The 19,604-nt window shown below is 30.7% G+C and overlaps 3 protein-coding genes across 3 annotated transcripts; all 3 read left to right on the top strand.

Annotated features, from left to right (window-relative positions):
* The first annotated feature begins 334 nt into the window (after window positions 1-334).
* Window positions 335-4,102, top strand: LOC101257276 (serine carboxypeptidase-like 20). The gene is made up of 13 exons (XM_004242389.5): window positions 335-522; window positions 607-752; window positions 1,277-1,353; window positions 1,432-1,554; window positions 1,742-1,844; window positions 1,919-1,956; window positions 2,033-2,134; window positions 2,347-2,427; window positions 2,514-2,756; window positions 2,994-3,181; window positions 3,405-3,518; window positions 3,608-3,653; window positions 3,739-4,102. The coding sequence occupies exons 1-13, from the start codon at window positions 371-373 to the stop codon at window positions 3,820-3,822; spliced, it is 1,497 nt and encodes a 498-aa protein (XP_004242437.1). The 5' UTR covers window positions 335-370; the 3' UTR covers window positions 3,823-4,102.
* Window positions 4,103-8,822: 4,720 nt separating this feature from the next.
* LOC544223 (wound-inducible carboxypeptidase) lies at window positions 8,823-12,600 on the top strand. Its single transcript, NM_001247762.2, has 14 exons — window positions 8,823-9,022; window positions 9,107-9,252; window positions 9,679-9,755; window positions 9,833-9,955; window positions 10,155-10,257; window positions 10,334-10,371; window positions 10,452-10,553; window positions 10,799-10,879; window positions 10,966-11,208; window positions 11,485-11,550; window positions 11,636-11,757; window positions 11,947-12,060; window positions 12,158-12,203; window positions 12,287-12,600. The coding sequence occupies exons 1-14, from the start codon at window positions 8,871-8,873 to the stop codon at window positions 12,368-12,370; spliced, it is 1,497 nt and encodes a 498-aa protein (NP_001234691.2). The 5' UTR covers window positions 8,823-8,870; the 3' UTR covers window positions 12,371-12,600.
* Window positions 12,601-14,483: 1,883 nt separating this feature from the next.
* On the top strand, window positions 14,484-19,233 carry LOC101258166 (serine carboxypeptidase-like 20). Its single transcript, XM_004242392.5, has 14 exons — window positions 14,484-14,781; window positions 14,875-15,020; window positions 15,651-15,727; window positions 15,804-15,926; window positions 16,022-16,124; window positions 16,206-16,243; window positions 16,319-16,420; window positions 16,799-16,879; window positions 16,976-17,218; window positions 17,585-17,650; window positions 17,766-17,887; window positions 18,627-18,740; window positions 18,822-18,867; window positions 18,950-19,233. The coding sequence occupies exons 1-14, from the start codon at window positions 14,627-14,629 to the stop codon at window positions 19,031-19,033; spliced, it is 1,500 nt and encodes a 499-aa protein (XP_004242440.1). The 5' UTR covers window positions 14,484-14,626; the 3' UTR covers window positions 19,034-19,233.
* Window positions 19,234-19,604: the final 371 nt, after the last annotated feature.

Genomic DNA, 19,604 nt, shown 5'->3' with positions numbered 1-19,604 from the left:
CACAATTAGTAGTAAAACAGAGTAAGAAATCTCAATTAGACATATTTTATTATTTAGTAATACTATCTTTTAAGAAATAATACACTCATCGGTTACACGCGCAAAGCGCGTGCTCAGAAACTAGTTTGATAATAAACTGGAAAACAAAATATATTATAAGTATGTTGAAATGTATCATATATCAATAAAATTTATATTATATATATTTTATAAATTATTATCCTTAATATACATATATATATATATATATATATATATATATATATATGTATATATATATATATATATATTAAAATTATCAGTATGGTGCTACGGTTAATTTTAGCTATAAAAACCTATCAAAGAATTCAGAATTTTGATATTACCAAACATGGCAAAAAAAAATATTGTTTTACACTATAATATACTGTTAATTTGTTTGTTGGCATTTTTGTTTTTGTTAACAGAAGGGGCACCTCAGAGTGCACTGGTAACTCAACTCCCTGGCTTCAATGGCACTTTTAACTCAAAACATTATGCTGGGTTTGTATTCTTTTTGATAAAAAGATGTAAACTTTATATTGATTTTTGTATTTTTCTGAATGTTTCTTGAAAATGGGGTTTCAGGTATGTTAATATAGATGAAAGTCATGGCAAGAATTTGTATTACTACTTTGTTGAATCTGAAAGAGACCCATCAAATGATCCAGTTGTTCTTTGGCTTAATGGTGGACCTGGTTGTTCGAGCTTCGATGGATTTGTCTATGAGCATGGTAGGTAACAACCCTTTGTCGGAAAATTGCATTATATATACAAGGTTGAATCTTTTTTTACGTATATATAATAGATAAAGATCCCCTTTTGACATAGAGTGAGCTAGGACTAATAGCGCGTTTGATTCATGTTCATATTTTTACAGTGGCGTAGTCAGAAATTTCTTAAAGGGTGTCCACAAATAGCAATTTGTTATGTTAAGGGTGTCCAAAATAAGTTATTTAATCATTTTGTATATCATGTTATATGCTATTTTTTTTCCGATGAAGGGTGTCCCCTTGACACTATGTGGCTACGCACCGACACGTTGTAGTTGATAACCTTCCTTATTCTTCTTGTTAGTAGTTCCATTTTTGTGGAAGCAGACACTAATGTTTGTATCAGAGTAGACTGTTTACATCCCTAACCCTGCTTACATGACGATGGTTAAAATTAAAAGATGTGAATTGAAAAATGTAGTCCATAAAGATGCATTTACTAGTTTTTTTTTTGTAATAAGGAAGGGTACTTGTTTACATTGCAGGGCCTTTTAATTTTGATTTTGGAGAGCCAAGTGGTAGCCTGCCTTCTCTGCATAACAATCCATACAGTTGGTCCAAGGTTATTATTTGTGTTTGATTCTACTTTTATCATATGCTTACATTTCATTACTCACTCATTATGATTTGATTCTTCCAGGTTTCCAATATAATATATCTGGACTCTCCTGTTGGTGTTGGATTGTCTTACTCGAACAATAAATCTGACTACGTGACAGGAGACTTAAAGACTGCATCTGATAGCCACAAATTTCTCCTCAAGGTAACTACACAAACTTGAGTCCATACTTAAATTTACTAGTTTTACGCTAGCAATCAACCTACTACAACGTGAGCAGCTTATAGTTCTAAGTTTTATAGTTGTTCTGTATAGTAAAATTCATTTATTTCTTTGTCCTTCTAACTCGTTCGTGGTTCAACTAAATGATGCTCCCTCTCTCTCTCTTTAGTGGTTTGAGATCTATCCAGAGTTCCTCATGAACCCATTTTACATATCTGGAGAGTCTTATGCTGGAATATACGTACCAACTCTGGCTTCTGAAGTAGTAAAAGGTAATCATGTATTGGTTGTTGCTACTGCTAGGGCAGGGGATAGACAAACTTACCTTCTAATACCTGTCTTTTAGGTATTGATGCTGGAGTAAAGCCTGATATCAACTTTGAGGTATAATACGTTTGAAGATTTTCACGTGTTAACTAGTTGTATAGGCTGTAAACTCTTAACGTTCTATTGCGGACAGGGTTACATGGTGGGAAATGGAGCGACAGATGACTACACAGACGGTAATGCTCTAATTGGATTTCAACATGGTATGGGCCTCATTTCAGATCAATTATTCGAGGTATTTGCTTCTTCTTGTTCAAGTTTATTGCTTGAATCATTTGACATGTTCCAACTTATTGTAGCATAACACATATTGGAGCATTACTAGCTTATGATATATATGAGAAGGTTTATCAAACATAGATGAAATTGCCTGAAGATAGTTGTCAATTTTAATCCGCCAAAAAAGATGTCACAACTGGTCTCTGGTTATTCTGTTTTCATGCTCAGGAAGTTAATGCTGCATGCAATGGAAATTTCTACGAACCATCGCGAGAGGAATGTATAAAGATGTTTCAGAAAATTGATCTGGTAAGGTGTTGTCATTTTGTCAAGACAACAATTCATTGTTCTGATTTAGCCTTTATTGACCAAATCCACCTTTTTGCCTATTGCAGGTACTTAGTGATATAAACGTCTATGACATTCTAGAACCGTGTTACCACAGCAAAGAACCTAGTTTAATTACCATTAATAGCTCAAGATTACCTATGAGCTTTCGTAAACTAGGCGAGACAGAAAGGCCTCTTCCTGTCAGAAAACGAATGTTTGGCCGTGCATGGCCTTTTAAAGCTCCAGTAAAAGAGGGACGTGTCCCAACTTGGCCGGAGATTCTCAATGGTGTAGCAGTCCCTTGCACTGTAACTCACTCTTCATCTTTGTTTGTTCTCTAATGGTTCTCCGTTTAACTAATTTATATCAAAACATCATGTCCATTGCTCTACCTATGCATACTGTTTTACCTTTTAAGCATTCTTATGCACTTTTAAGTTCAGCTGTTGTAAATTTAAGTTCTTTCAAGCTTATATTGTTCCCTCTTTTAGAATCATGGTGGTTTAATCTTGAACAGACACATAATCTGAAATGAGAATATGCAGGATGATCGTGTTGCTACTGTGTGGCTCAACAATGCAGATGTTCGTAAAGCTATTCATGCAGAACAGACAACTGTGATAGGTCCCTGGGAGCTATGCACAGACAAAATAACTATGTATCATGATTCTGGAAGCATGATTCCTTATCACAAAAATCTCACAGCTCGGGGCTATCGGGCAATCATATACAGGTTCAATAGATTACTAAGTCTCTTGACTTCTCTCTATGCATTTTTTTGTGATAATTTCGCTATCACAGTAATTATAACATGCTCTTCCACTATTCTCATGTTGCTGTAGGCTGCCTAAGGAAAATGTTGTTAGTGAACATGTACCTGATCACACACAAATTATCCGAGAACTTTTTTGATGCTATAACCAGAAAAATTATGTTCATTTTTTGGTTTGTTGCAGTGGGGATCACGATATGTGTGTACCATACACTGGTTCAGCACTATGGACAAGATCTCTTGGATATCCGATCGTGGATGAATGGAGGCCTTGGTATGTGAATGAACAAGTTGCAGGGTATGTTCGCGTTCTAAATCCTCTTTATGTTTAACTAGTGCTGTTGCAATTCTGCAATATCCATTTCAAATGCTTAATCTTTTGTGCAGTTTCATACAAGGTTATGACAACAACCTCATTTTTATGACTGTTAAGGTATGTTCATATCAAGAAAAACATTCATTTTTCTGTTTTTTTTTTTTTCCTTTCTTTGATCTAAATTGATTTTGGATATGTTCAGGGAGCTGGACACACCGTGCCAGAATACAAACCACGAGAGGCGTTGGCGTTCTACTCTCGCTGGTTAGAGGGCAAGAAGATATGATAATATGAAGATTGAATTGGAAGAGTGGCTAGAGGGCAACAATAATATAAATGAATAATGAAGATTGAATTAGAAGACATTAAGTCCAATTATTTCAGAGATTTTTCTATGATAATATTGGATTTTTATCATCAATTTCTGTTTGCAATAAGGAATTAGTATTTGTATGTTATCCAATGTACCTTGTGTCTGTTGAGTCATGCATGCTCTTATTAATAAACTATTAATATTAATTAAAAATTAAAAGATTACAGAAATACTAAATAGATATGTGCATATATTTTTAGGATTTTTTTCTACTACCGAATATAATATAATATAATAAAAATTTTATTTTATAAAGAGTCTTGAGGCGATATGTAAAAGTATTTTTAATATGTATATATCTAACATAAAACTGGGAAAAAATTGAATGCGAAAGGTTAGGCGGAGTGGATTTTTTTTAAATAAATAAAATAATATCTAATTTAGTACTTTAAAGAATAAAATAATATCTTCAGCGTCGAATTTAATGAATCTAATGGGTTCAAAATCTCTGCTTAAAACGATATGTAATGTCTTTGCGTGCGAGAGGAGTCTACCCTTGCTAGAAAAAAATGATGGATTCGTGGGAATTGATTTGAGAGTGAGAAATCAAAAACTAAGAATTTGATGTGTGTATTGACAAGCCGTAGTCATACTCTTTAAGAGAAAGAGAGAGTGCATTACACTCACCATTAAAATGCGTTTCTCAAACTAATAAGTGATAATTTAAGTATGAAACTCACGCTTTCAATAGTTCAGATATAAAAATAAAATTATACTTTTAAATATGTTTTTATCTCAAAATTATGAAAAAACATAACTTCAATTACAATTTTGAATTGTTCTAAATGAAATATATTTTTAATTTTCTTTTTAAATTGTTAAAAAATCTAAAAGTAAATTTGGAGATAATTTTTTAAAATGATCAATGTGCTCCACATACTTTTTAGATGTTATCTCTTAAAAAGATAACAATTTAAGAAGTGAACGATATATTAAGCACATTTTAAATGTGTGTTTTGATTAGTTGTTGTTTATTGTTATTCTTGTTTTTATTATTATTGGATATCCCAATTTTGTGGCATGACATCTACATTAACTTTATGTGGTGCCATTCCTTTTTGGCCATGTTCCTTTTATATTTTAGGACCAATTTAGATTTTTAACATGTGTCATAAGTTCATTAATAAGATTCATCTACTTTACATACATCTTTATTCAGAATTTAAATTTTATATTATTTAATTTTTTAAATTTTAGTATTGAGTTCATAATTATTAACGTTATATATAAATTCAATTTTTATTATATTTTGATAAGTTTTTACGTATAAATTGATATTTAAATTATTAAATTTAGGTGAATTTATATATATTTTTTGAGATATTCATATGTTTTTGTTTGAATACTTACAACTTTTATCATTTTTTTTGGTTGAGCACTTACGATTTGGACCATTTTTGTTATCTTATTCTTTTCGAGCACTTTCGTAAAACTTGGACCATTTTTTTTGTTTTTTTTTCTTACTGACCACTTACGATTTGAACCATTTTTATTTTGTTTTTTCTGTTTTACACTAATGACTTGGATTATTTTTGTTTTGTTTAGCACTAACAAATTATTTTTTTATGGGAAAGAGTTTGAATTTAATCCTTCTTTTCATATTTTTATTATTACGAAGTCCCTAACAATTCATATACGCACTTTGATGATATAAAAGTATATTAGTAAAAGAATGGAAAAGGAAGAAATATTGAATGGTTATATTTTATTAAACTCTTTCACTTTATTATATGATAAATTTTCTATTTTGATGATTAAACTACGTGGAAAGTATAACAAACTACTTCTTTTCATATTTTAATTAATTTAAGATAAATTTTTTTATGTGTTATGTAATTATAAAAAATAGTACTAAAGTTAAGTTAGAATATCAAAAAAAAATAAAAAATGGTTAACTTTAATAATTTCATCTGTGTTGTATAATTGAGATTGTAGGAGTAACATATATTATTTGATAATTACACTAAGAGTATTATAAATTACAATAATTAACAACTTCAAATATTTGAAAAACATATCAAAACGTGGTTAATTTTTGAAATTTCACATGTGTCACATAAATTGAAAGAAAGATAAAAATATATATTATTTAAAAATTAATTAAAATTATTATAAATCACAACTTAGAATATTTAAAACTCGATTTCTCTCTCCTTCAAACTCGTACTATTGTCTACATTGATTCAGAATTCATAACATGCATTTAACACATATTATATATTGAGCTTTTATTATTAGATGAATGTTAGATGAAGTTTCTCTTATATATCTTATCATTATATAGACTTCATAAAAATAAACTTAACAATTTTTTGAATATATTTTATTTTACTCTAAACCATATATTTTGTTGACTCGTCTCTCTTTATTATACTTATGAATAAATTTATAATCTAAATAAGCAAAATAAGCTTTTTGCTTAAAAAAAGAAAATGAAAAAGGGATCGTAGGTGGGAGGTTTTTCACTATAAAACAAATATAGCATCAATAATTGCAAATAATTATTTTTTTTAAAAATAATTTATCCTATTAAGATGTCGTGAGATTTTTAAAAATAAACAAAAAAAAGGCTAAAATTTGGAAGATTGTCAAATATAAAACATGTTTATAGTATTATTTCCAATAAAGTCAATAAATAATAGTATCACGTAAATAAAATGAAGTGAGTAATGCAATACTAAATAAAGAATGAATTGAATGGAGAAAAATAGGAATGAAATTACGATTTTGCTTATATGTTAGGGATGCTTGGTTCCTACTTTATATTTATCTTTAAAAATCATAAATACCATATGTTTTGTTTATTCAATACACTATTTTTTAAAAAAAATTCAAACTTATAAACTTAAAATTTTAATTTTGATTTTCCATCGGAATCAAAGAGTACATAGGAAGCTATACAATAACATACTAGATATGCTATTAATTAATAAAAAACAAATTGGTAAACATTTATAAATTGTTTTTAGCTTTCTATACGGCTAAAATTTTTAGCTTTCTATACGGCTACGTAAAAAAATGTTCCTATTTTTATTTAAAAACAGTTTTAGTGATTTATTAAACACTTAGGAGCCGTTTGGTTACTTATTGAAATTATGCAGGTATTTAGTTATGCATGGTTTAGTTATACATGTATTAGTTATGCATGATTTATTTATGCATGTATTAGTTATACAGAGTTTAGTTATGTTGAGTTTAATTATGTGGGTATTAGTTATGCAGATATTAATTATGTAGGCATTATTTAGTTGTGTAGAGATTACAATATATGAATGATTAACTATTGAATATTAAACTTGTTGTAAATCATTAATATATATTATTTACAAAATATTACTAATACATGCTAATAAAACGTGGAATATAATGTTATACTTGATTAACACATGTACCGTCAAAAATATACAATCAAATTTTTAATATTAAAAAAATATTTATATTTGCATAAATAAATAAAAAAAATACTATAAGTATATAAAAAGAAATAAAAATAGTCTATATATAGTAGGGAAACAATAAAGTTTTATTTTAAAAAATTAAAAGAAATGAAAATGATCTATATATTAAAAGAAATAAAAACAACAAATATATATAGGAAAATAATAAAGTTACCCATTAAAAAAAAATTAATAGGGTAAATCTGTAATTTATCATTTTAATACATGTATAACTAATATTCACATATTTCACCTTCTATCTTGCATAACTTTATATATAGATTCTCTCATAAGCTATGTTGATATTAATTATGTTAGACTATAAAAAAATGCAACCAAATATCGTATCAATTAATACATGAATAACTTTTATACAACATTTAAATTCTTACCAACCAAATATGGTATAAGTTATGTTGACTTTTATATCTAACACAAAACTTCTACGAAACATAGTAAAACTAATACAACTTTTAATACATGTGTAAGATGTCTCTTATACAATAACCAAACAATCCCTTGTGACCCATATTATTTGCGGAAAGATTTGGCAAATAGTTTTTGTCCATACATTTTTTCATAATTTGACAAATATCTCAAATTCTCAAATATTAGTTTTTTCTAGTATTTTGGGTCAAATCTCATTATCTGGGATCTTTTGAAACTTGAAATTTTACATCAAACTTTTATTTTTTACAAAGCACCTTATGTAATAGTGTTTGCGTTGTATTACATATTTTTTTTACTTGAACATCATAGTAGTGATCAAATATTCCGTGAATATGAAAGTGATGATATGATTGTTGATGAAAATGATGAACAATCGGCTCAGGGTAACAAAATCATATGCTTTGTTTATTTCACGATGTATTGAGTGATGATTGTTGTACTCACTCCAAACTACGACATTGTTATTTATTGCAACAAGTTCGAATTTTCTTGTAATCAAAGGCGAATCCAGGATTTAAAGGTTTTAGGTGCACCCTACCTTCTGCCTATTGCACAAGAGCACTTTTATGTTTTTTATGGGTGCACTGTTAACTATATCTTAGTTTCTACCAGTTTTTCAAAATAAATATACATCTATACATATGCTTTTTTCGAAAGTTACCGGTTGCACGTGCACCCCTATGGTAAAGGGTAGGTCCGCCCCTGCTTGTAATACAAACTTATGGTTACTGATAGTTTTTAAAACTAAATATAAATCATATATTTTTGAAAAAGTGAAATATATTTTTCAAATACTATCACCAAACACATAGTAAAATTTCATAATATTTGCTAAAAATATTTAAAAAATGGCCCAAAGACTAGCTTAATTTCTTTACTAAAAAATACTTTTTTTTCTTAAAATAAGTGGTTTTCCTAACAACAGTATTGCCAAACAGACTCTAACTATATTTTGAAAACCTTATCTTCTGTCACTTTCTCCTAATCTTGGCTTAGAAGCAATAGTTGATGGACTAGTTGTTAGTATGATTCTATAAAAAACCATGAAAAATTCAGAATCTTCATATACCAAACATGGCAAAAAAAAACTTTGTTTTACACTATAATCTACTGTTAATTTCTTTGTTGGCATTTTTGTTTTTGTTAACAGAAGGGGCACCTCAGAGTGCACTGGTAACTCAACTACCTGGCTTCAATGGCACTTTTAACTCAAAACATTATGCTGGGTTTGTATTCTTTTTGATAAAAAGATGTAAACTTTATATTGATTTTTGTATTTTTCTGAATGTTTCTTGAAATGGGGTTTTCAGGTATGTTAATATAGATGAAAGTCATGGGAAAAATTTGTATTACTACTTTGTTGAATCTGAAAGAAATCCATCAAAGGATCCAGTTGTTCTTTGGCTTAATGGTGGACCTGGTTGTTCAAGCTTTGATGGATTTGTCTATGAGCATGGTACGTAATAACCCCTTCGTTTGAAAAATTACATTATATGTACGAGGTTGAATTCTATTTAAATACATATAGTAGATGAAGATCCCCTTTTGTGAAAATTCTGTCTCCACCCCTGTTTCAAACAGAGTGACGGACTAATAGCGCGTTTGGTTAATCTTTAGGGTAAAGAATCTTTACATTATCAATGTTTTTTCACATGTTGTAGTTGATACCCTCCCTTATAATTCATGTTAGTAGTTCCATTTTTTTTTGTGGAAGCAGACATTAATGTTTGTATTAGAGTAGACTGTCTACATCACATCCCTACCGAACCCTGCTAACATGGGGATGTGGAAATGTCGTACCATAGTGATGCAATTGCCATTCTTATTCATCATATTTGTTGTTTTTTACTTATAAAAGGAAGGGTATTTGTTTACATTGCAGGGCCTTTTAATTTTGATTTTGGAAAGCCAAGTGGTAGCCTGCCTTCTCTGCACAACAATCCATACAGTTGGTCTAAGGTTATTATTTGTGTTAATTTTACTTTTATCATATGCTTACATTTCATTAGCCACTCATTATGATTTGATTCTTCCAGGTTTCCAATATAATATATCTGGACTCTCCTGTTGGTGTTGGATTATCTTACTCGGGAAATAAATCTGACTATAATACAGGAGACTTAAAGACTGCATCTGATAGCCACTCATTTCTCCTCAAGGTAACTACATAAACTTGATTCCATACTTAAATTTACTAGTTTTACGCTAGCAATCAACCTACTACAATGTGAGCAGTGCATACCGGTGGAGTTATAAGTTTTATAGTTGTTCCGTATAATAAAATTCATTTATTTCTTTGTCCTTCTAACTCGTTCATCGTTCAACTAAATGATACTCTCTCTCTCTCTCTCTTTCTAGTGGTTTGAGATCTACCCGGAATTCCTCAAGAACCCATTTTACATATCTGGAGAGTCTTATGCTGGAATATACGTACCAACTCTGGCTTCTGAAGTAGTAAAAGGTAATCATGTATTGGTTGTTCCTACTGCTAGGGCAGGGGATAAGCAAACTAACTTTCTGCTACCTCTGTCTTTTAGGTATTGATGCTGGAGTAAGGCCAGCTATCAACTTTATGGTATAGTACATTTCAAGATTTTCACGTGTTAATTAACTAGTTGTTTGGGCTGTAAACTCTTTACGTTCTATTGCTCACAGGGTTACATGGTGGGAAATGGCGTGGCAGATGATATAATAGACGGTAATGCTATTGTTCCATTTCAACATGGTATGGGCCTCATTTCAGATGACTTATATGAGGTATTTTCTTCTTCTTGTATGGTTTTTTAGTGCTTGAATCATTTGACTTCTCAAACTGTTCTTTTATTTCTGGAAGTAATATATAGCTGGCAAATTAGTGGTCAATTATAATCCGCCAAAAAGATGTTACAAAACAAATGTTAAGCTGTGTGTATACATTTACCACTCCAATATATCAGAAAAATATGATCATTGCCTCTTTGTCTATTAGCAACTGGTCTCTGATTGTTCTATTTCATGCTCAGGAAGCTGTTGTTGCATGCCATGGAAATTTCTACGAACCAGTGGATAGTAATTGTTCAGAAAAGCTTAATAAAATTGATCAGGTAAGGTGTTAATTATTCTGTCATACTTGAACAGCATTTCATTGCTATGCTTGATTAACCCAAATACACCTGTTTGCCTATTGCAGGTAGTTTATGATCTAAACGTTTATGACATTCTAGAACCATGTTACCACAGCAAAAAACCTAGTGTAATTACCACTGGTAACTCAAGATTGCCTATGAGCTTTCGTAAACTAGGTGAGACAGAAAGGCCTCTTCCTGTCAGAAAAAGAATGTTTGGCCGTGCATGGCCTTATAAAGCCCCAGTAAGAGCGGGACATGTCCCAACTTGGCCGGAGATTCTCAATAGTGTAGAAGTCCCTTGCACAGTAAGTCACTCTTGATGTTTTGTTTGTTCTCTAATGGTTCTCCATTGAATTCCCAACTTAACTAATTTTATATCAAAACGTGTCGATTACTCTAGCTAGCTATGCATCCTGTTTATCTTTTAAGCATACGATCTATTGTCCCAACTGTTGTAAATTTTAAGTTCTGCTTATTTTGTACTCTCTTTAATGGAGTGAATTTCCTTATCTCTATTTCATTTAGGATCATGCCGGTTTAATCTTCAACAGACACATTATAATCTGAAATGAAATATGCAGGATGATCGTGTTGCTACACTGTGGCTCAACAATGCAGATGTTCGTAAAGCTATTCATGCTGAACCAGTAAGATACAATTTTCTCATCTTTACCTTTAATAAAAAAAATAGAGTTGGTGATTCATTCGTTCCAAAATCGTATGGTACAACAGGCAACTGTGATAGGTCCCTGGGAGCTATGCACAGACAAAATAGATCTGGATCATGATTCTGGAAGCATGATTCCATATCACAAAAATCTCACAGCTCGGGGCTATCGGGCAATCATATTCAGGTTCAACAGATTACTAAGTCTCTAACTTCAAAATTTGAATTGTGATATTTTTTCTATCAAAGCAACTATAACATGTTCTTCCACTATAGATACTCATAGAACCTGATGACACACTGATTATCCAAGATGGTCTCTTTGATGCTATAACCAGAACGATTATATATGTTCATTTTTTTTGTTTTTTTGCAGTGGAGATCACGATATGTGTGTTCCATTCACTGGTTCAGCAGTATGGACAAAATCTCTTGGATATCCGATCGTGGATGAATGGAGGCCTTGGTATGTGAATGACCAAGTTGCAGGGTATGTTCGCGTTTTCACCTTCTAAACCTCTTTAACTTCTCAAATGTATTGCAATTCTGCAATATCCATTTCAAATGCTTAAATCTTTTTTGTGCAGTTTCATACAAGGTTATGCCAACAACCTCATTTTTATGACTATTAAGGTAATGTTCATATCAAGAAAAACATTCATTTTTCTGTTTTTTTTTTCCTTTCTTTGATCTAAATTGATTTCGGATATGTTCAGGGAGCTGGACATACCGTGCCAGAATACAAACCACGAGAGGCGTTGGCGTTCTACTCTCGCTGGTTAGAGGGCAAGAAGATATGATAATATGAAGATTGAATTGGAAGAGTGGCTAGAGGGCAACAATAATATAAATGAATAATGAAGACTGAATTAGAAGACATTAAGTCCAATTATTTCAGAGATTTTTCTATGATAATATTGGATTTTTATCATCAATTTCTGTCTGCAATAAGAAATTAGTAATTGTATGTTATCTAATGTACCTTTTGACTGTTAAGGCATGCATGCTCATATTAATTATTTCACTCCAATATTCATCTCCCACACTTATTTAAGCTCATCAACAAGTATTTGAACACAACGTTAATCGAAAACAATATCTCTATCTCATAAAAATTAGAAGGAAGATTTATTATCCCTCTATCGTGACACTTTCTAATTTTCGAGAGTCAAATAATTTAAGTTTGACTGAAAAATTTGTGCATGAAATTTTCAATCTTTTGAAAATGAAATTCATATATTTGTAAACTAAGTAAAAAGTACTATAAGTCATTGATAATTCAAAATGTTCAAAATATCTATGAAAAATGTACTGGATAAACTTATTTGAATCTTGAAATAAAAAAAAGTCATATAAAATAGGACGAAAGGAATATCATTTATTGTCGTTGTCACGTTGAATAAGCAGGGGTAAACTAAAACCACAAAAAGCTAAACAATTTCGTGTGCTAACGTAAAGAGATTATTCGTACAATATTAGAAAAAATAGCTACAAATAAAGATAGAATTTGTTAATGTGATTCATAAGTAACAATATTAAAACAGGTGTGGCACATCGTGCATGCAATGGCGTGTGATATGTAATATTTTTCTACAAATATATATATGTGTATACTTTTAAGTAATCTTATTGTTATGAATTACACAAAAATTAGTTGTATAATGGATACTATTGTTATAACATTGGTTTTAATCAACCTTGTTATCTGCTCTGAAATTTCTTTTATTTACGTACTATAAATGAACAAAAATAAAATATTTTCAAAAAATTATAAGGCGAATCAATAATGATTGTAATTGAACTTCTCTATTTATCTTCAATATCGATTATGAATATTATGATGATTAAGCATAATCGAAATTTTTCAGAGACTTGAAATTGATTTCTCGTAGCTATCCTTCATGATTGGAGCTGAGATAATTCATACCAACTTGATTAGGTCAAATATCGGTAATAATATGTAATAATAATAATAATAATAATATCTACCTATCATAACTTTAAAATATTTTGTTTAGTGGAATTGTTACAAAAAAAATGATTTGATGTGGTATGTACAGTCACCCTTTTTATCAGACTTCCAATAAATTAATAATCTAACAGCAAAATGAGCTTTTTGCTTTTTTTAAAAAAAAAAAAGAAAAAAAGGATAGTAGGTGGGAGCTTGTATTATATGAAAATGTGTGGCATCAATAATTGCAATTTAATTAGACATAAAATATATAAATATATTTCTTAATTTGTGATATATGAGATTTTTCCAAAAGATATTAAGATTAAAATAAAATAGTAAAAAATAATTTATACTTAATTAATTATAAAATTTATTTATTATATTATTTTGAAAGCATCAATAAAATCAATAAATAATAATATAAACGGAATTTATCATTTTTCTAGTAGGTTAGGAACTTACTATATATATATATATATTGTATAATTTATTCAAAAATGTAATTCTAGCTGGGACTTAGAATAGATATAAAGCTACTTATATAGAATAACAAATTCCATAAAATGTTTCAACAAAAACAATGATTAAATAACAAAGTATTTTCCGTTAGAAAAGTCATACCAGCCTAAGCATGTGAGTTCATTTATAGTATTATCTTTCTTGGTTCGATAAATTCAATTATAATATATTTTATTCGTTTAAAAAAGAGTGAATTAATTTAATTTAAAATAGAATTTAAAATAAAATATTTTTAATTTTATAGTTGTATAGTAAAATTATATCAAATTATCAAAATATTTTTTAATTTTATGATCTTAAATATGTCACATGAAAAATTAAAATTAAAAACAACCTAAAAAAAAATTGAGTAAAAATCATACCATAACTAATTTACAGTATTTTAAATTGAGTAAAAATCATACAATAACTAATTTACTGTATTTTGAAAACCTTATATTCTGTTAGTTTTCCCAATCTTGACTTATAAGCAAAAAAAAATTTGATGGACTACTTTTAACTTATTAGTATGATGATACAGTTTAATTATTTTCTCAAACTATAAAAACCCATCAAAAAATTTCAGAATCTTGATATACCAAACATGGCAAGAAAAAACTTTATTTTACATTATGAGTTACTGTTAATTGCCAGTTTGTTGACATTTTTGTTTTTGGTAACAGAAGGGGCACCTCAGAGTGCACTGGTAACTCAAATCCCTGGCTTCAATGGCACTTTTCACTCAAAACATTATGCTGGGTTTGTATTCTTTTTGTGTTTTTTGATAAAAAGATCTCAACTTTATCTTGATTTTTTTACTTTTCTGAATGTTTCTTGAAAATGGGGTTTCAGGTATGTTAATATAGATGAAAGTCATGGCAAGAATTTGTATTATTACTTTGTTGAATCTGAAAGAGACCCATCAAATGATCCAGTTGTTCTTTGGCTTAATGGTGGACCTGGTTGTTCAAGCTTTGATGGATTTGTCTATGAGCATGGTAACAACCCTTCTGTTGTAAAATTACATTATATGTACAAGGTTGAATTTTTTTTTTTAATAGTAGATGTAGATCTCCTTTTGTTTTATAGTTGTACATAGAGTGAGGACTAATAGCACGTTTGGTTTATCTATAGGTTAAAGAGTCTTTGCATTTTGTAGTTGATATCCTCTCTTATTCTTCATGTTAGTCGTCTCGCTTTTTATGGAAGCAACCACTAATGCCTGCATTAGAGTACAAACCCTGCTAAAGTGAGATGTTTCGTGCAACGGATTGCCCTTTTCTAACTCATACTTGTAGTTATCTTTTAAGTGATCTGCTAGTGTAAAAATGTTTTTTTTTTCAAACACATTCAATGTATAAAAGTTGAGAACTTTTTAATCTTTTACATAGATAATTGGTCAACCAAAACTGTGTTTTTGACAGTCTCTGCAATTGACATAAAAATGTTGATTTCTTCCTTGACAGATTTGAAAATTCTTTTAACCAGCTCAAGTAAAAGATGTTAATTGGAAATGTAGTCCATAGAGATGCAGTTGCTATTCTTATTCATCATAAACAAAGGATTTCATTTACATAGCTTTTTGTTGTTTTTTTTATAATAAGGAAGGGTATTTCTTTACATTGCAGGACCTTTTAATTATGAGTTGGGAAAGCCAAGTACTAGCCTGCCTTCTCTGCATAACAATCCATACAGTTGGTCCAAGGTTATTATTTGTTTTAATTCTACTTGATCATATGCTTGCATTTCATTAGGCACTCATTATGATTTGATTTTTCCAGGTTTCCAGTGTAATATATCTGGATTCTCCTGTTGGTGTTGGATTATCTTACTCGAAAAATAAATCTGAATACGAGACAGGAGACTTGAAGACTGCATCTGATACCCATTTGTTTCTCCTCAAGGTAATATTACATAACCTTGAGTTGATTGTTAAAGTTTCTAGTTTTATGCTGTGTCCTAACTCATTTGTTGTTCTACTAAATGATGCTCTTTCTAGTGGTTTGAGATCTACCCAGAGTTCCTCACGAACCCATTTTACATATCTGGAGAGTCTTATGCAGGAATATATGTGCCAACTTTGTCTTACGAAGTAGTAAAAGGTAATATGGATCTTAAATGAACATGCATTGGTTGGTGTGGTGGGCCAAACAAACTAACTTTCTTCTGCTTATGTGTTTTAGGTATTGATGCTGGAGTAACACCCGCTATCAACTTTAAGGTATATATTATTTCAAGATTTCACGTGTTAACTAGTTGTCTGGGCTGTTAACTCTTAACGTTCTATTGCACACAGGGCTACATGGTGGGAAATGGTGTGACAGATGAGAAAATAGATGCTAATGCTCTTGTTCCATTTCAACATGGTATGGGCCTTATTTCAGATGACTTATATGAGGTATTTGCTTCTTCTTGTTTGATTTTTTAGTGCTTGAATCATTTGACTTCTCAATCTGTTTTAGATTTCTAGAAGTCATAGCTGGCAAAAGATGATGCTTTGAAGCATCTAATGCTTTTAATTAGGACATGCTCCAAATTATTGTAGCATAACAGATATTGGAGCCTTACTAGCTTCTAGTACATATGAGAAGGTTTGTCAAACATAGATGAAATTGCCAGAAGATAGTGATCAATTCTAATCTGCCAAAAAAAGATGTTACAAAACAAATGTTAAGCTATGTGTATATATCTACCACTCCAATATATCAGCAAAAACATAATCGTCGCCTCTTTGTCTATTAGCAAATGGTCTCTGATTATTCTATTTCATGCTCAGGAAGCTGTTCGTGCATGCCATGGAAATTTCTACGAACCAGTGGGTAGTAATTGTTTAGACAAGCTTGATAGAATTGAACAGGTAAGGTGTTGTTCTGTCATAGTTGATACATTTCGTCGAGACAGCAATTTCTTGGTCTGCTTTATTGATCCCAATTTACCTTTTCGCCTATTGCAGGTAGTTAATGATCTAAATGTCTATGACATTCTTGAACCGTGTTACCACAGCAAAGAACCTAGTGCAATTACCACTGGTAACTCAAGATTGCCCATGAGCTTTCGTAAACTAGGTGAGACAGAAAGGCCTCTTCCTGTCAGAAAAAGAATGTTTGGCCGTGCATGGCCTTTTAAAGCTCCAGTAAGAGCGGGACATGTCCCAACTTGGCCGGAAATTCTTAATGACTTATATGTCCCTTGCACTGTAAGTCACTCTTGACTTTGTGTTTCCTTTGTTTGTTTTCTAACAATGGTTCTCCATTGAATTCCCAACTTGACTAATTTTGTATCGAAACATGTCAATTGCTCTAGCTATGCATTCTGTTTATCTTTTAGGCATTCTTATCCACTTATTCTATTGTCCTACTGTTGTAAGTATTAAGTTCTTTCAAGCTTATTTTGTTCCCTCTTTGAGGAATTCATTTCTTGCTTTTGAAGCTTCACTAGGACTTTCTTATTTTGGAACCCCCACTTATCCTTTTGTGACCTCTTTAATGGATTGAATTTCCTTATCTCTGACTCTTTTAGCATCATGGCAGTTTAATCTTCAACACTGAAATGAAATATGCAGGATGATCGTGTTGCTACTGCATGGCTAAACAATGAAGATGTTCGTAAAGCAATTCATGCTGAACAAGTAAGATACAATTTTCTTGTCTTGTACTAGCTTTAAAGATGATGATTTACCTTTACAAAAACCAAAACAAAAAAATAAAGTTGGTGATTTATGGTTCAATGCTATGATACAACAGACAACGTTGATAGGTCCATGGGAGCTATGCACAGACAAAATAGGTCTAAGTCATGATTCTGGAAGCATGATTCCGTATCACAAAAACCTCACAGCTCGGGGATATCGGGCACTCATATACAGGTTCAATAGATTACTAAGTCTCTAACTGCCCTCTATGCTTTTTTTTTCTTTCTTTTGAATTACAGCTAAAACTTCTTGTCCTGTGCATTTCATGTATATTCTATTGTCTAAGTGCCTAAAGCACATACTTATTGGGATTAGAAAACTACTTGGTTTCTCGAATACGATAGCCCCCCATTTTAAGTACACACTACTCATGAAATTAAAAAAAAATAGTTTTAAGTTTTACAACTATCTCTTACCAGATAGCAGGTAGATATTACATACTGTGGACTGTGGAGATGTGAAAACAAAGATACAAATAATACGAATCTGACCTCATCTATGGTTTCTCATGCTCCAATTTAAATGCGCTGTGTAAATGTAAAGACCTGTCAATGATTACCATGATTACACTAGTCCTCAAGAAAAAGACAATTGTCTACATATGCGCGCTACTAGTAGAGATCTGTAGTAGTTACTCCTATGTCCCATCTTATATGACACTCTTTCCCTTTCAGTGACGTCTTTAAATGTTTGACATGATTCTCTATTTACTGCTTTGAATTTTTGTGAGATGTTTTCCCTATCAAACTAACGTTCAACCATTAATATAACATGTTCTTCCACTATACTCATGTAGTAGGCTGCCTAAGGAAAATTTTGTTAGTAAGCATGTACCTGATCACACACAAATTATCCGAGATCTTTTTTGATGCTATAACCAGAACGACTATGTTCACTTTTTTGTTTCTTGCAGTGGGGATCACGATATGTGTGTACCATTCACTGGTTCAGAAAAATGGACAAGATCACTTGGATATCCAATCGTGGATAAATGGAGGCCTTGGTATGTGAATGAAGAAGTTGCAGGGTATGTTCGCGTTTTCACCTTCTAAATCCTCTTCATGTTAAACTTCTCTAATGTGTTAAATGGTTAATATATTTTCTGCAGTTACATACAAGGTTATGACAACAACCTCACATTTATAACTATTAAGGTATGTTCATATCTAGAAAAAAAATTCATTTTTCTATATTTTTTCCTCTTTGATTCTATCAATTGATTTCCGATACCTTCAGGGAGCTGGACACACCGTGCCTGAGTACAAACCACAAGAGGCGTTGGCGTTCTATTCGCGCTGGCTAGAGGGAAAGAACATATGATGATATGAAGAATGAAGACTGAATTAGTAGACAATAATAAGTTCAATTATTTCAGATAAGATTTTTTCTTTTTCCTTATGAGTACTCTTAACAGGTGAAATTTATAAAAGAGAAAAGAAGGGAGAAGAATATTGGATTTTTACCATGTATTTGAAGATATATTTATCCAATAAGAAATGATAATTTCTCTGTTTATCCAATTTATCTTCCTACTGTTAAAAGCATGTTCATATCAATTTCTACGTGTTAAAGAAAATCTACTAAATATTATTAATTTTAAATTTGAATCTGATAACTCAAATGATCATTCATAAACTTCAAATCATAAATATTGAATGACTATTTTAGACCCTCGTGATACTGGAAGCATGATTCCATATCACAAAAACCTCACAGCTCGGGAATACAGGGCACTCCAAGTGAACTTGTCCATTCTAATATGTGTGTATATATATATTTTTAATATATAAATGTATCACTGACAAAATGTATAGCGACCTTTTAATATGTAATATACATTTATATATATATATCATTGAATCTAGTAAAAAAATAATTAGATATTCGTTGA

This window comes from Solanum lycopersicum, chromosome 6, assembly GCF_036512215.1.
Source record: "Solanum lycopersicum chromosome 6, SLM_r2.1".
NCBI lineage: Eukaryota > Viridiplantae > Streptophyta > Magnoliopsida > Solanales > Solanaceae > Solanum > Solanum lycopersicum.
Note: the sequence above shows the minus strand (reverse complement) of the source record. Positions and strands in the feature narration are given on the sequence as shown.

What these genes read in the sequence shown, in the direction of transcription:
- LOC101257276 (XM_004242389.5), top strand. Translation starts at nt 371, where the DNA reads ATGGCAAAAAAAAATATTGTTTTACACTATAATATACTGTTAATTTGT. An exon ending in GGCTTCTGAAGTAGTAAAAG is followed by an intron (nt 1,845 to 1,918) that starts GTAATCATGTAT and finishes CCTGTCTTTTAG; the next exon opens with GTATTGATGCTGGAGTAAAG. An exon ending in TATCGGGCAATCATATACAG is followed by an intron (nt 3,182 to 3,404) that starts GTTCAATAGATT and finishes GGTTTGTTGCAG; the next exon opens with TGGGGATCACGATATGTGTG.
- LOC544223 (NM_001247762.2), top strand. Translation starts at nt 8,871, where the DNA reads ATGGCAAAAAAAAACTTTGTTTTACACTATAATCTACTGTTAATTTCT. An exon ending in TGGATTTGTCTATGAGCATG is followed by an intron (nt 9,253 to 9,678) that starts GTACGTAATAAC and finishes TTTACATTGCAG; the next exon opens with GGCCTTTTAATTTTGATTTT. An exon ending in TATCGGGCAATCATATTCAG is followed by an intron (nt 11,758 to 11,946) that starts GTTCAACAGATT and finishes GTTTTTTTGCAG; the next exon opens with TGGAGATCACGATATGTGTG.
- LOC101258166 (XM_004242392.5), top strand. Translation starts at nt 14,627, where the DNA reads ATGGCAAGAAAAAACTTTATTTTACATTATGAGTTACTGTTAATTGCC. An exon ending in CACCCGCTATCAACTTTAAG is followed by an intron (nt 16,244 to 16,318) that starts GTATATATTATT and finishes TATTGCACACAG; the next exon opens with GGCTACATGGTGGGAAATGG. An exon ending in AGCTTGATAGAATTGAACAG is followed by an intron (nt 16,880 to 16,975) that starts GTAAGGTGTTGT and finishes CGCCTATTGCAG; the next exon opens with GTAGTTAATGATCTAAATGT.